Here is a 14,211-nt window from a genome sequence, read left to right on the forward strand (position 1 = left end):
ATAAAGTTTCACGCTGGCCCACATTTCTGTTCACTCTACTGAAAACTTCTGGAAGTCTCTGATGAAGTCCTTATTGCCAAGCAGACTGTTTTCTTCTTACGTAAATATTGCGGCATTTGGCACTGTCAATAAACTCATGCTTCTTAAAACCCTGTTCTCGGGGCGCCTGGGCGGCTCAGTCGGTTAAGCGACTGCCTTCGGCTCGGGTCATGATCCCGGAGTCCCGGGATGGAGCCCCGCATCCGGCTCCCTGCTCGGCGGGGAGTCTGCTTTGCCCTCTGACCCTCCCCCCTCTCATGTGCTCGCTCTCTCTCTCATTCTCTCTCAAATAAATAAAATCTTTAAAAAAAAAAAACCCAAAACCTGCTCTCGGTCTAGTTGTCCTGCTTCCCCTTCAACCATTCCTTCTCAGATTCCAGACAGGGCTCTTCTCAGCCCACGGTTTATTGCTCTGTCCCGTGTTTCCTTCCTCAGTCCTCTTATCTCTATAGACGAAAGTCTGTATATCTCCATGGCTTTCCCTCCTGTGTCACTGACTCTAAAAATGACTTCCAGCCCAGCTGGGCTCTCTGGAGCTCTCGTGGCGTTTATCCAGCTGCCCCTAGTTGTCGGCCCTCATGGCTCCCACAGGTTCTTCAAACTCAGCAAATTCCACCTGAACCCAGCTCTTCTGCAGGACCTGCACCTCCTGTCGTGTTCTGGATCCCTGAGAGCACCATGGCTGTCCTCCACCGCCCAGGGCGGATGCCTGACGCTCAAGGAGGTACCTCCTTGCCCTTCCGCCGCACCATGTGAGCAACGCCCAGTAACTGTCAGTTCCACCTCTTCAGTCGCTGTAACCAACGAATGAGTTGGCGTCGCCTCCCTCGTCCCTCTCCCTCTGTCCACTGCTGCCGCGTTCTTAGGTCAGGTTCTTACCCCCCAGCCGGACGGTGGCAGTGATCCTTAGGAAAACTACACCTCGTGTTACCTCCTGAACTACAGTCCTTCCAAAGCCCAACACTGTGCAGATGAGCAGAGCGCAGGAGGCCCACGACCCCCCGGGTCCACTCAGAGCTTCAGAGCTCCGCCTTCAAGCCCCTCTCCCCCGTTCCCGTCCCTGTTTCCATCTCCTGGCCAGGTGTGTGGCTACACACACACACACCCCACACACACACCACACACCCCACACACACGCCACACACACACCCCCACACACATCACACACACACCACACACCCCCCACACACACCACACACACCATACACACACATCACACACACACCACACACCACACCCCCACACACACCACACACACCACACACCCCTGCTGCTCTTCTCTGCAATTGCTTTCAGGGTTGGGAAGGATTTCCCGGGCACCCAGTTTTAGGCAGTTGTCAAGTGTCTCTTTCATTTTCCTGGTGGTATAACTCAGACGGTGTTTGTTCTCTCACAGTATTTACCGGATGCCTACTCTTTGTCAGGCATGATTCCAGTTGCTGGAGATGAAGTTTCTTCTCGAGCGTACACTTTTAGCAGGAAACCAGACAAAAAATGATGATACGGCAGAGGCAGTGTGTCTGTGCCAAGAAGAAAAGTAAGTGCAGAGGACAAGGAGGAACGGTGCAGAAGCAGGGCACAGGTGCGCGGGCCGCTTGGAGACCACCTGCCCCGCAGGCTTTACTCGAGCAGAGCAGTGACGTGTGGAGGAACGAGCAAGCAGGTCTCCCGGGGAAGGGATGTTCCAGGGAGGAGCAGCAGCAAGTGGGGCCGGTTCTGGGGCCTGGGCAGCCGGACCCTCACAGTCTCCTCGCAGTCGTTCCTGCGTGTCTGTATTTCCTTCCGTAACAACAGCAATGCCATCCCTTCGCTGACCCCAGGTGCCAGGGCCCTCGGCGTGCGGCATCTTAGCCGCTCCTTAAACGTCGCAGTGACCCCGCCGTGGGTATCACTAGTCTCCATTTTACGGGTGAGGGACTGAGGCTCAGAGAGGTTCAGTCACTTCTCTTAAACTAGATTTTTTTTTAAAGATTTTATTTATTTATTTGAGAGAGAGAATGAGAGAGAGCACACGAGAGGGGGGAGGGTCAGAGGGAGCAGCAGACTCCCCGCCGAGCAGGGAGCCCGACGCGGGACTCGATCCCGGGACTCCGGGGTCACGACCTGAGCCGAAGGCCGTCGCCCAGCCGACGGAGCCACCCAGGCGCCCCTGAACTAGGTTTTTCTTTAAAAAGCCATACACACTGCCAGGAAAAGTCGAGCATTACAGAAGGCCGGCCGTGGAAAACCGGGGCCTGCCTTCTGCCTCCGCACGCATCCCTTCGTCCCCCGCTCCAGGAGTCTCCACGGTTAACAATTTCTTGGGTGACCGTTTTGATGCTTTCCACGCCTCTGCAAGCATACATACCTAGGGTAAATGTCTTTTTCTGCAAATGGGACCATTCTGTACATACCATTCTGCAGCTTTCGGAACCCAACAGTAGAACCCCGGTTCAGCGGTGTACCTGTGATGTGCCACGCTGCGTCCTCAGCACCAGGGACACAGTGGTGAGGAGGAAAAGCCCCTCCCTCGTGGGGCCCGCCTGACCCACCATGTTGCCACGCGCAGAGGCTTCTCGTGCACAGTAGCCTCACCCAGGGTGTAGACAGGGTTTCCAAGGCTTTTCCAAGGCTGCTCAGCGAACAGCCTGTGTACTTTGCCACATGTACCCTATGTTTCTAGAATTAAGATGGCATGTCATTGAAAATGTGTAAATGTCGGATTGCTGCCCGGCAAACCTGTCTTGCATTACGCTCCTTCAGTGGAGAAGGGGGCAGTTTTCTGCACTCTCCTTAATAGTAGACATGCCTATCTCACTGATTTACGATGATGAAAACAAGTTTTTTAAGGGAAGGATATTGAATTTTGTGGGTGCAAAGTGTGCCCGGGTCTTGGTTAGAACGGCCCGTGTCCACCTTGTTCTCTTCCGTCTCCGTGCTCTGCCGCCCCTCATCTCTGCCCTTCCCCATCACACCCGTCCTCCGCGGGCTCTCCCCGCCTCTACCCCACCTCTGTTCCTGCCTTTCCTTCCCGGTCCTGCTCCAGCCTTCCTCTGCCTTGGCCTCCCTCCCTCGGGGGAGCGCGCTGCCCTGTGGCTGCTGCCTGCCGCTCTCTCTGGCCGTGGGGCGGAGCGACACAGCCCAGCTCTGCAGGGCAGGTGACTCTCCCTCCGGGCCCTCCGCTCCTCTCTTCCCGGGGCAGCACCTTGGCTACCAGAGTCACCATGCCGAGGAGAGCTGTGGGGCACCAAGGAAGCGTGCCCAGCGTTTGCTGAGCCGAGTCTTCGGGGGGCCCGGCTGCCCACGTGGAGAGGTGGGCTGGGAGTGGGGGGCAGGATGCTCCCCTTCTTCTGTTTCTTCCTCCAGTGCCCACAGACAGCCCCTGCTGGGCTTGACTCTGGTGGTTAAAAAAGAGGGCTACCCTGCGTGGAGCACTGGGTGTTATGCACAAACAATGAATCACGGAACACTGCATCCAAAACTAATGATGTAATGTGTGGTGATTACCATAACAATAAAAAATTATTTTAAAAAAAGAATATTATTCAGCCATGAAAAAGAATGAAATCTTGACATTTGCAACAACATGGATGGAGCTAGAGAATATAACGCTAAGTGAAATGAGTCAGTCAGAGAAAGACAAATACCATATGATTTCACTCATATGTGGAATTTAAGAAACAAAACAAACAAGCAAAGCGGGGGGAGAGAAAGAGAGAGAGACAAACCAAGAAGCAGACTCTTAACTATAGAGAAGAAACTGATGACGACGAGAGGCGAGGGGGGTAGGGGGATGGGTGACAGAGGCGATGGGAATTAAGGACTGTACTTGTCATGATGAGCACTGGCTGATCCATGGAATTATTGAATTGCTATGTTGTACACTGAAAACAAATGTAACAGTGTATGTTAACTATATTGGAATTAAAAAAATAAAATATTCTATGTTGCCCCATTAAAAAAAAAAAGAGGGCTACCCAGTTAACACGGCTGAAGACCAGTGCAGGGAGAGGTCTTTCGTGGGGGCTTCAGACTTCAGCGAAGGACCCAGGCTCAGCTGGGGCTGCCGGGACAAAGTCAGGAGGGGGAACCAAATATCCCCACATATAGCCTGTGGGAATATCAGAGCTACAGGGTGAGGCTGTGAGGCCAGACCCCAGCTCTTCTCTGAAAGGGTCTGGTGAGGACTCCTTATGAACGTCGAGACTCTCCTCGGAGCCTGGCAGCCAGCTGGCTCCTCCTCCAAAAGCTCTTGGCTTTTTGTCCTTGGGCTTTGCCTTAAGAGCTAGTCTGTAGCAAGGCCCACATCCCTGGACTCCTGAGGCTTCGCTGTCTCCGTGCTCTGTAATAGCACAGCCGGGTGTGAGACCCCTCTGCTGGGCCCTGAACGGACGGACCTCCCTGGCATGGGCGGGCTAGGGGCGGGCAGGGAGCATGCACACGCTGCTCCAGAGAAGCTGAGAACACATCTCGGGGGCAGTCCGTGCCCCCTGTAACCAGGAAGAGTTCCAGCAGGAAATCCCACCAACCCAGAGCAGCAGGGCCTCTGCCTTAAGGACAATGTAATTTCAGGGGGGACAGACATTTCCTGATCATTAATGTACAAGAAACAAAGGCCACGAGAGAACAAGAAATAGGGCTGGAGGGTGGAGGATAGGGTGACATGACCTTCCGCAGGCAGAGGCTCCTGAAGGAAGGCTTCCTGGAGGAGGTGGTATGTGAGCCTTGCAGGACAGCCAGGTTCTTGACAGGGGGAGGTAGGAGGTTAAGCAGAGGAGGAGGACTTACCTTTAGACCCCAGAGGTCACCATGCTCCTGAATCTGACTTGAGAATTTCCTGTGGCCGTCTCTGGTCCCTGAAGTGACACAGGGGGATTTGGGGGGGGGGGGCAGGAACCAGGAGGGTGAAGCACCCAGAAGTGCTTCAGAGAGCGTGCTCCCTCTGGGGCTTCATTCTGCTTCTCCCCACATGAGCTCCCTCTCCAGCAGCTTCCCGGGGAGCAGCTCCCTGGCAGTCAGTGGGGACTGGGATTGTCAGCGGCCTTGCAGTCCAGCGGTGCTGCTCGCCCTCCCTGAACTCTGGGGGCCAGAGCTTTCCATGCCTCTGCAAGCATATATATCTAGGATAAATGGATTCCTGGCCCCGTGGCTAGGTATATTAAAATTCAAAATATTTCTTAAGTTTAAATATTTATACAAAACCAATTCATGATTTTACTTAACCAGTTTTAATGGAAACAAACTCAGTCATATTTCCAAAGTCTATTACTTATTTTCAGTGGAGAGAATGGCCAGGTTGATTTCTTTTGACCACGTGATGAGCTTAAATGTTTCATGGTCATGAACTGCAGCTTATCGAGATGCCTTACGGGACGCCACTGTGACGGGCAGGGTGAATGGCCTTCTCGAGGCCGCTCCCAGAGTAGAGAGGAGTGCACTCCGCACTGTGAACTGTTCTAGAAGATGCAGACGCCAGACACGGGGATCATTGTACATCATCAAGTACTGATATTGCATGCTGCTTAGATAATTCCAGATAAAACTTCTGTATTCCAGAGGATTTACGTCAGAATATTGAAGAGTCCAATTGGTGGCTGCTTTGCAGAAATCAGATGTATACACAGAAAATAATTTTTCTCCAGTTAAAAATTCAGAATCTGAAGACAGCTTTTTTTTTTTTAAGGTTCCAGGAGTGCCATCCTGAACTTGGAATGTGTAGCCTTCAGAGGTAGTTCCTGGCACAGCATTAGAATCTGAAGACGTGTTCATTTCTCGTGTCTTCATTTCCAGCGGGGCAGGAGAGTGTCTGGGAGCCTAATCTCCATCGGATGTGCAGCCCCCCGCTGTCCAGGGATTCCTTTTCACTTCCATATTTTTATTTTGAAACTCAGGCCGTATATTCATATCTTCTGCTACAATCTTACATTCATCTGCGACTTTCAAGTTACATTTGTGCTGTAAGCAGAGGGACAGCATTAAGCACGAAGCATGCAGCTGGATGCACAGTCCTGTTTCACTGTCTAGCGTCCCACAAAGACTCCAGACGTGTGCAGTCTGTTTGCACTGAGATGCTTTCAATGTCAACACATTGTAGTTTTCATTTGATATATATTTCAATATTTACAAATATCTTTGTGGGTGAAGTGCCTGATTGCATTTAATCTTGAACCTCATGGGGTATCTGGATGTGTTTTTAATGGAGGTTTTAGAACAGACATCAGAATATCCCTTCTGCTCATTCATTTTTCCTTGAAATCACACACAAAAAAATATGTGTCTATACCTTTTACACAGTGCTAAAGAAGCTTATCAAATCTGATTTCACACAAGGGGCATTTTTGCACATGAAGATTATGAGTGCGGAAGGCACCAATCTGACACAATCATATTTCGGGGAAAATAATGGTGTATGCACTCTTGTATAACTTGCCATACTTGCTCCCTTATTACATCCCTGGTCACGAGCATTTTTTACATCAACTCCCTTTCCAACCTCTACTTTCCTACGCTAGACCTAGGAGGCTTTTTCCTTCATTTCGATAAAGTCAGTATACGTTATTTTATCATTACGACATTACTCTCCATGCAAGCAGCCCTACAGTCTGACACTCGTTCACGGTGGGCACAATCAGAGAGTAAGGAAAAGTATTTGCATCCAATTGATAGACGATCTAGCGTGGTTTGCTTACAGCATTACACATTTGTTCTGTATTTTATTAGACAAGACATATGGACTTCCAGTAGTTTCTTGGGATTCTCTCTAAGATGCACATTATTTTTTGTTCAAAGTGTCATAGCTAAAATCATTCAAAATATTCTGCCATTTGAGGCACCTGGGTGGCTCAGCTGGTTAAGCGTCTGCCTTCGGCTCAGGTCATGATCCGAGGGTCCTGGGATCGAGCCCCACATCAGGCTCCCTGCTCCTTGGGGAGCCTGCTTCTCTCTCTCCCTCTGCCTGCCGCTCCCCCTGCCTGTGCTCTCTGTTTCTCTCTCTCTGTGTCAAATAAATAAACAAAATCTTTAAAAAATATATTCTGCCATTCTTTGTTTCTCTGATTTCATCATCTTCTGCAAGGCATCATCTAATAAACCATCAGTTTGAATATTTAAAAAAAAATACTTCCATTTTAGAGACCATCACAATGAAACATCAACTTTTCAAGGTCACAGATTCTGTTTAAATTTTTCTAATCTTTTTTCTAATCTTTGAAACCTTTTTTTGCATTGCAAAAATTTGATTGTTATATTACTGCAGAAAAGTATGCATGAAAAATAAAGACAATTCTTTGGATTAAATGAGCCAATCACAGTGAATTCATTTGCCTAGAACATTAAAAAAAAAAGTCTTTAGAAAAATCTTTGGACTATTATTTAGCAAAAAAAAAAAAAAAGGAAGTTCTGATACATGCTACAACATGGATGAATCTTGAAAACATTTTGCCAGGTGAAATAAGCCAAACAGAAGACAAACAGTGTATGGTTCCAGTAAGACTTACCTAGAATAGGCAAATTTATGGAGACAAAGCAGAACAGAGTGTACTAGGGGCAGGCGGAAGAGAGCGTTCGGGAGATATTACTTAACGCCTGGTGTGGTGAAAAGTTCTGGAAACTAGCTGTGGCTCAGCATCGTGAAGCTACCTAATGCCGCTAAAGGGTACACTTAAAATGGCTAAAATGATAAGTTTTCTTTTATGTATATTTTACCACAATAAAAAAGTCAACCAAGGAAAGTTATCAACTGCGCAGAACATAAACGTACCCAAGACCCCATAACTCTATGCCGGGGCCCCTCCCAGTGAAGAACCAGTGCTCACCAGAAGGTCTGCATGGGAGTGTTCAGAGCCACAGCATTTGCTAAGAGCCTCAGACTGGATACAACTCAGCTGTTTGTAAACGCGAGGACGCATTTGTGAGGGGCGCTGCATCCAGACGGGAGTTACTCTGCAGTGACGACAAGAGGTCGGGTCTGACCGCTGACAATTCAGACGAGTCTCACCAACATGGTGCTGAGCGAAAGAAGTCAGGGTTGGAAGAGCATGTACTGTATGATTCCACTTATGTGAAGTTCAAACCCAGGCAAAATCAACCCGGAGCATAGTGCTAACCTTGAGGGGTGGTGACTGGAAGTGGCTTCTGAGACGCATGAAATGTTCTGTTTTGTGATCTGGGTCCTAGTTAGTGGGAGTATTTACTTTGTGAAAATTCATCAAGCTATATACACTTAGGATTTGTGTACTTGCCTGTAAGTATGGTTTTACTTCAGTAAAAAAAAAGTTTACTTAAAAAAAAATCAAAGAAATCAATCATTACAAATAGCAGAAAATTATGTACCCGGTGGAAATAAAGTAGTAAAAGTGTTTTTTTATATAAAAAAGTGAATAATGGTGGGGCGCCTGGGTGGCTCAGTTGTTAAGCATCTGCCTTCAGCTCAGGTCGTGACCCCGGGAGTCCTGGGACCAAGCCCCCCCCACCATCGGGCTCCCGCCCCGCCTCGGGCTCCCTGCTCCACAGGAAGCCTACTTCTCCCTCTCCCACTCCCTCTCTCGCTGTGTCTGTGTTCCCTCTCTCGCTGTGTCTTTCTCTGTCAAATAAATAAATAAAATGTTAAAAGAAAAGTGAATAATGGTGACCTATTTATCACTGACTTAAGTGAATAAAGTATAAAAGTTTCCTAGTAAATCTATTTTCCTGGTTAAAAATTCTCAGAAAATGTTAGATCAAGTCTCATTTGTGAAAAGTCAAATATATTCATAAATAAGATGTGTATTGCTCATTTCAGTGCCTGAGACAGGGTCCAGAAAAGCCTTTTGAGGAAGTGACCTTTGAGCTGAATTTGGGGAATGAGCAGCCACTTCAGGAGTGGAAGTTGTTCTAATCAAAGGGAATGGCAGGGACCCAGGCTTGAGGTCCAAAGACCTGCTGTGTCCTGGAGAAAGAAGGGAGCCCAGGGGCAGCGCCACAGTCAGGGGACGGGACTCATGAGGTTGGAGGGGGAGGAGGGGAGCTAATGGAGGACCTCATAAGCATGGCAGGGAGTTTGGATTTGATTCCAAGCAAATGGGAAGCAACTGAGAAACTTAAAGCAGGGGAGGGCAATAGGCCAAGCTGTGTTTTAAAATGATCTCTCTCCCTTTCTGAAAAATCAGCTGCAGGAGGGCAAGAGTCTAACAGGGAGGAGGCAGTCTCATTTGTCTCAGAAAGAAACGCCGACACGCCTCAGAGGTATTGGGGGTTCGGTTCCAGAACACCACCGTAAGGCCAATATTGCCGTTAAGTGAGTCAAGTGAACTTACTGGTTTCCCAGTGCATATTAAAGTTATGTTTACATGATACTGTAGTCTGAGTGGATACTGAGGTGGGCAATAGTCTCATGTCTAAAAAATATACATACTTTAATTAAAATGTGTTTTATTGCTAAAAAATGCTGACCGTCATCTGAGCTCTCAGTGAGTCGTAGTCCTTTTGCTGGAGGAGGTTCTTGCCTCGATGTTCATGGCCGGTGACAGATCAGGGTGGTGGCTGCTGATGGCTGGGGTGTCTGTGGCAGGTTCCTAAAATAAGAAAACAAAGTTAGTTTGCTGCATCAGTGGACTCTTCCTTTCACGGATAATTTCTCTGTCACATGTGATGCTGTTTGATAGCATTTCACCCACAGTAGAACTTCCTGCCACCGCTTTATCACCTAAGTGTACGTAATATCCTAAATCCTGTGTTGTCCCTTCAACGGTCTTCATGGCATTATCACCAGGACTAGATTCTGTCTCAGAAAACCGCTTTCTTTGTCCATCCATAGGAAGCAACTCCTCACCCCTCGCGTTTTATCATGAGATTGTCACAATCCAGTCCCTTCTTCCGGCTCCACTTGTAATTCCAGTTCTCCTGCTGTTTCCGGCCCATCTGCAGTGGCTTCTTCATAGAAGGATTGAACTCTCCATGTCATCCATGAGGGCTGGAATCAGCTTCTTCCAAACTCTTATTAATGTTGATATTTTGATGTCGTCCCATGAAACATGAATGTTTTAATATAAAACATATAGAATGGTGAATCCTTCCCAGAAGGTTTTCAGTTTACTTTGCCCAGATCCATCAGCGGAGCCACAATGACAACTAGAGCCTCGTGAAATGTATTTCTTAAATAATAAGACCTGAAAGTCAAAATGACTCCTTGATCCATGGGCTGCAGGATGGTTGTTGTGTGGGCGGGAATGAAAACAACATTCATCCCGTCCATCTCCATCAGAGCTCTTGGGTGACCCAGTATGCTGTCAGTGAGCAGTCATATTTTGAAAGGAGTCTTTTTTTATGAGCAGTAGGTCTCAACAGTGGGCTTAAAATATTCAGCAAACCATGTTGTACACAGATGTGCTATCGTATTTATAGAGCACAAGCAGAGTAGATTTCCCATAATCCCCAAATCCCCAGGATTTTCAGAATGGTCAGTGAGCATTGGCTTTAAGTCAGCAGCTGCATGAGCCTCTAACAAGAGAGGCAGCTGGTCCTTTGAAGCTTTGACGCCAAGCACTGACCTCTCTAGCTGTCGAAGTCCTAGATAACCTCTTCTTCCAACATAATGCTGCTTCGTCTACAGGGAAGATCTGTTGTTTAGTGTAGCCACGTTCATTCATTATCTCACTAGATCTGGACAACTTGCTGCAGCTTCTCCATCAGCACCTGCTGCTTCACCTTGCACTTGTATGTTATGGAGACTGACGACTGACTTCTTTCCTTAAACCTCCTGAACCCACCTCTGCCAGCTTCCGACTTCTCTGCTGCAGCTTCTTCACCTCTCTCAGACTTCACAGAATTGAAGAGAGTCAGGGCCTTGCTCTGGACTGGGCTTTGGCTTAAGGGAATGTTGATCTTCTATCCAGACCATGAAAACTGTCTCCACATCAGCAATAAGCCTGTCTTGCTTTCTTCTCAACCGTGTGTTCACTGGCGTGGCCCTTCTAATTTCCCCAAGAACTTCTCTTTTGCATCCACAACTGGGAGGACTGTTTGGTGCAAGAGGCCTAGCCTTTGACCGGTCTCAGTTTCGACATGCCTGCCTCACTAAGCGTCATCATTTCTAGCTTTTGATTGAAAGTACACACTGGGTGTTATGCACAAACAATGAATCGTGGAACACTACATCCAAAACTAATGATGTAATGTATGGTGATTAACATAACAATAAAAAATTTAAAAAAAAAGAAAAAGAAAGTGAGAGACATGTGACTGTTCCTTTCACTTGAGCACTTAGAGGCCATTGCAGGGTTATTAACTGACCTAATTTCAATATTGTTGTGTCTCAGGGAACAGGGAGGCCCGAGGAGAGGGAGAGGGATGGGGAACGGCCAGTTAGTGGGTGGAGCAGTGAGGACACACACGACATTTATTGGTCACATTTGTTGTCTTCTATGGGCGCCATTCATAGTGCCCAAAACGATCGCAGCAGTAACATCAAATATCACTGAGCACAGATCATCATAACAAATATAATGAACAAGTCTGAAATATTGCGAGAATTACCAAATGAGCAAATGCTATTGGAAAAATGGCGCCAGTAGACTTGCTTGACATGGATTGCCACAAATCTTCCATTTGTAAAAACTACAGTATATGTGATGCACAATAAAGCAAAGCACAATAAAATGGGGTGAGCCTGTGATGGGGCTTGGTCTAGGGTTGCAGTGGCAGAAATGGGACGTGGAAGAGTTCTGGAAGTAGAGCAGGCAAGATCTACTACCGAATTGTATGTGTGGGATGAGGGAAAGGTAGAAATCAAGGCTGATGCCTAGGTAAATGGTGATTTGAGAAAGACGAGGGTGAATAGGTTTTGGGGAGAGGGCAAGAGTTGTATTTGGCATGTACTGTAAATGGCATAATTTGAGGCGCCTACTAGATATCCAAGTAGGGATGCTGAGGAGGTAGGTGGGGATATATGTATGTACAGTTCTGAGAGGAGGTCAAGGCCAGAGACATGTACAGGCGTGTCATCCGAATATAGGTGTATTTAAAGCCAAAGAACTAATAAAGATGATTTTGGAAGTGAGTAAATTAAAGACAAAAGAGGGTCTAGGACCATGCCCTGCGCCTGTCAATGTTTAGATAAAGGGAAGCCAAATCAAATCTGAAAAGAGGGCTCGGAGTGGGCCACATTTCCCTTCCAGTTTGAGGTTGGTGGGACTACAGGGCCTAGGGATTACAACCCCCATAGGGTTTCTTTCTGCCATGACAGTAGCTGGCTTTATCATTCTGTGAAATGGCTACGGATTGGAGACAGAGGGCGCAAGCAGAACATGCGCCCATCCATTGTCTTTTTGGGATACTGAAATTTTTCTAATTGTGAAAAGGTCTATGGCTCCCCCACTGAATTAAACTCATCTTTTTGGTATTTAGGACCCCTTGTGAAATGACCCCAAGTTAACTTGGACCTCAAGCCCTCCCCACCTACCCAGCTCCTCTCCATCCGTTACAGAGATGTGGCAGCCCTGCACCCCATTGTGCGCTGCCCTCTAGCCAAGATGAATCTAATATTCACATCTGACTTTGGAAGCCTCAGAGAAGGTGTCCGGTCCAGGCCCCCTCATAGCCATGCACTCCACACATGCACTTGGGTGCCCATGCACACACATCTCTTGTAGTTTGAGGATTTTCCACTCTGGCTAGTGGATACAGGAACTATTCCTGGCCTTGTATGGACTTCCAGAATTACTAGTCCTGTTCCTTCCTGACTGTTCTTCCCCCAGCCTTAGGTGGTTATCCTACTCCAGTGCTCGTCGGTTCTCACCTGAAGATGCAAGGGGACCCCTCTGCAGACCTATCCAACAGGCTATAGTACTTTCCTCCAAAGGCTGTTAAGAGATTATATCAAATTATCATATGCAAAGCGCCTAACTAGCGCCTGGCCCCGAACAGGCACCCAATGTTCTGTTTTCTGCCCCTTCTTCATAATAAAAATAGCCAAGTGAATTACTTTTGCACAGTGTGAAGCCTTTTCTGACATTTATGCAAACTTCCCCACACCAGAGTTGCTATAAAATCCTTCCTGCCGCCTGGAAGACAGCACAGTTGTCATTTTCTTCATTCTCCTTCTTCATTCTAGCTGCCTGCTGCCTGGGCCCACGGACAGTACCGTATGTGCTGGGTTTTTGAGGTGTCAGTATTCCACTCTGGACATCAAGCTCTTCCAGTTATTATTGTTGTGTAACAAATTACCCCCAAACTTAGCAGCTTAAGAAACATTTTTTGCTTGTCATTCTGTGGGTCAGGATTCTTAAAGGGCTCAGCTGGGCAGTCCTTGCTCGAGGTCTCTCACGAGGTCACAGTCAGATGTTGGCTGGGGCTGGAGTCATCTGAGGGTTCCACTGGGATGGATGTACTTGATGAGTCACCTGACAAGGCAGGCAGCCAGTGCTGGCTATTGGCTGCGAGCTCAGCCTGTGTTGCTGAATCCTGTGACTACATGGAACTTCTCCGGTGCAGTTGGTGACCAACTCCCCAGCAGGTGTCTCCAGAGAAGCAGGCAGAAGCTGCATGGCCTTTTATGACCTAGCCTTGGAGATCAGATAATGGCACATCTTTCCTTCTCTAACAGCCAAGGCAGTCACAGTTCACTCAGCTTCAAGGGGAGAAGACTCGCAGCCTACCTCTTGATGGAAGGTGGCAGGGATACATTTTAGAAGAGCACGAGGGATGGGAGATATTGTTGCAGCAAACTTGGGAAAATACCATCTGCCACACAGGCAGCTGATAATGTCCCGGAACAAAAGGTACCTTCCTTGTCTCTAGACAGCTTACATTCTTAAAATCAGAAACTAGGATTTTTTTCTAAGAGCAAAATAGCAAACTTAGTTTGGGCAGTCCTCAGCAAGCACACAGGAGGCACCACTCTCAGCTTCAACCTTCTTGACGTTCCTGAGGTAGGAAGGCTTGTATCATGCACTTTGAGCTTCAAAAATGGACATAGACATTCATCCAATACAATGAGTATCTATTATGTGCCAGGTGCTGGGGGTACAGTTACATGTAAAACCAAACATGGTTCCTGACCTCTAGTGGCTCACGTTCTGATGGGAGATACAGCTCATGAATGAAGTAATTACATAAATACCTGTAAAACTGTGACTGGGACAAAAGCTCTAATGGAGAGGTGTAAAGGGGGATCGTGCTTAGGGCACTCAAGAAAGGTTTTCCTGAGGAATGGATGAC

At 47.7% G+C, this 14,211-nt stretch overlaps 1 protein-coding gene and 1 long non-coding RNA gene across 2 annotated transcripts in view; both read left to right on the plus strand.

Annotated features, from left to right (window-relative positions):
* Positions 1-501: 501 nt before the first annotated feature.
* On the plus strand, positions 502-8,408 carry LOC112836864 (uncharacterized). Its single transcript, XR_003211588.2, has 3 exons — positions 502-791; positions 1,436-1,580; positions 5,702-8,408. It is a non-coding gene; the product is annotated as an uncharacterized lncRNA (long non-coding RNA).
* A 1,096-nt stretch (positions 8,409-9,504) lies between these two features.
* The window catches only part of ILKAP (ILK associated serine/threonine phosphatase), a 31,123-nt gene continuing 26,416 nt past the window's right edge, over positions 9,505-14,211 (plus strand). The window contains exon 1 of the mRNA XM_073903851.1: positions 9,505-9,517. Coding sequence (XP_073759952.1) covers positions 9,505-9,517 — 13 coding nt within the window. The remainder of the gene's footprint in view (positions 9,518-14,211) is intronic.

Source organism: Callorhinus ursinus, unplaced genomic scaffold, assembly GCF_003265705.2.
Source record: "Callorhinus ursinus isolate GAN/ISIS: 27379988/994484 unplaced genomic scaffold, GSC_fseal_2.0 scaffold2, whole genome shotgun sequence".
Classification (NCBI taxonomy): Eukaryota; Metazoa; Chordata; class Mammalia; order Carnivora; family Otariidae; genus Callorhinus; species Callorhinus ursinus.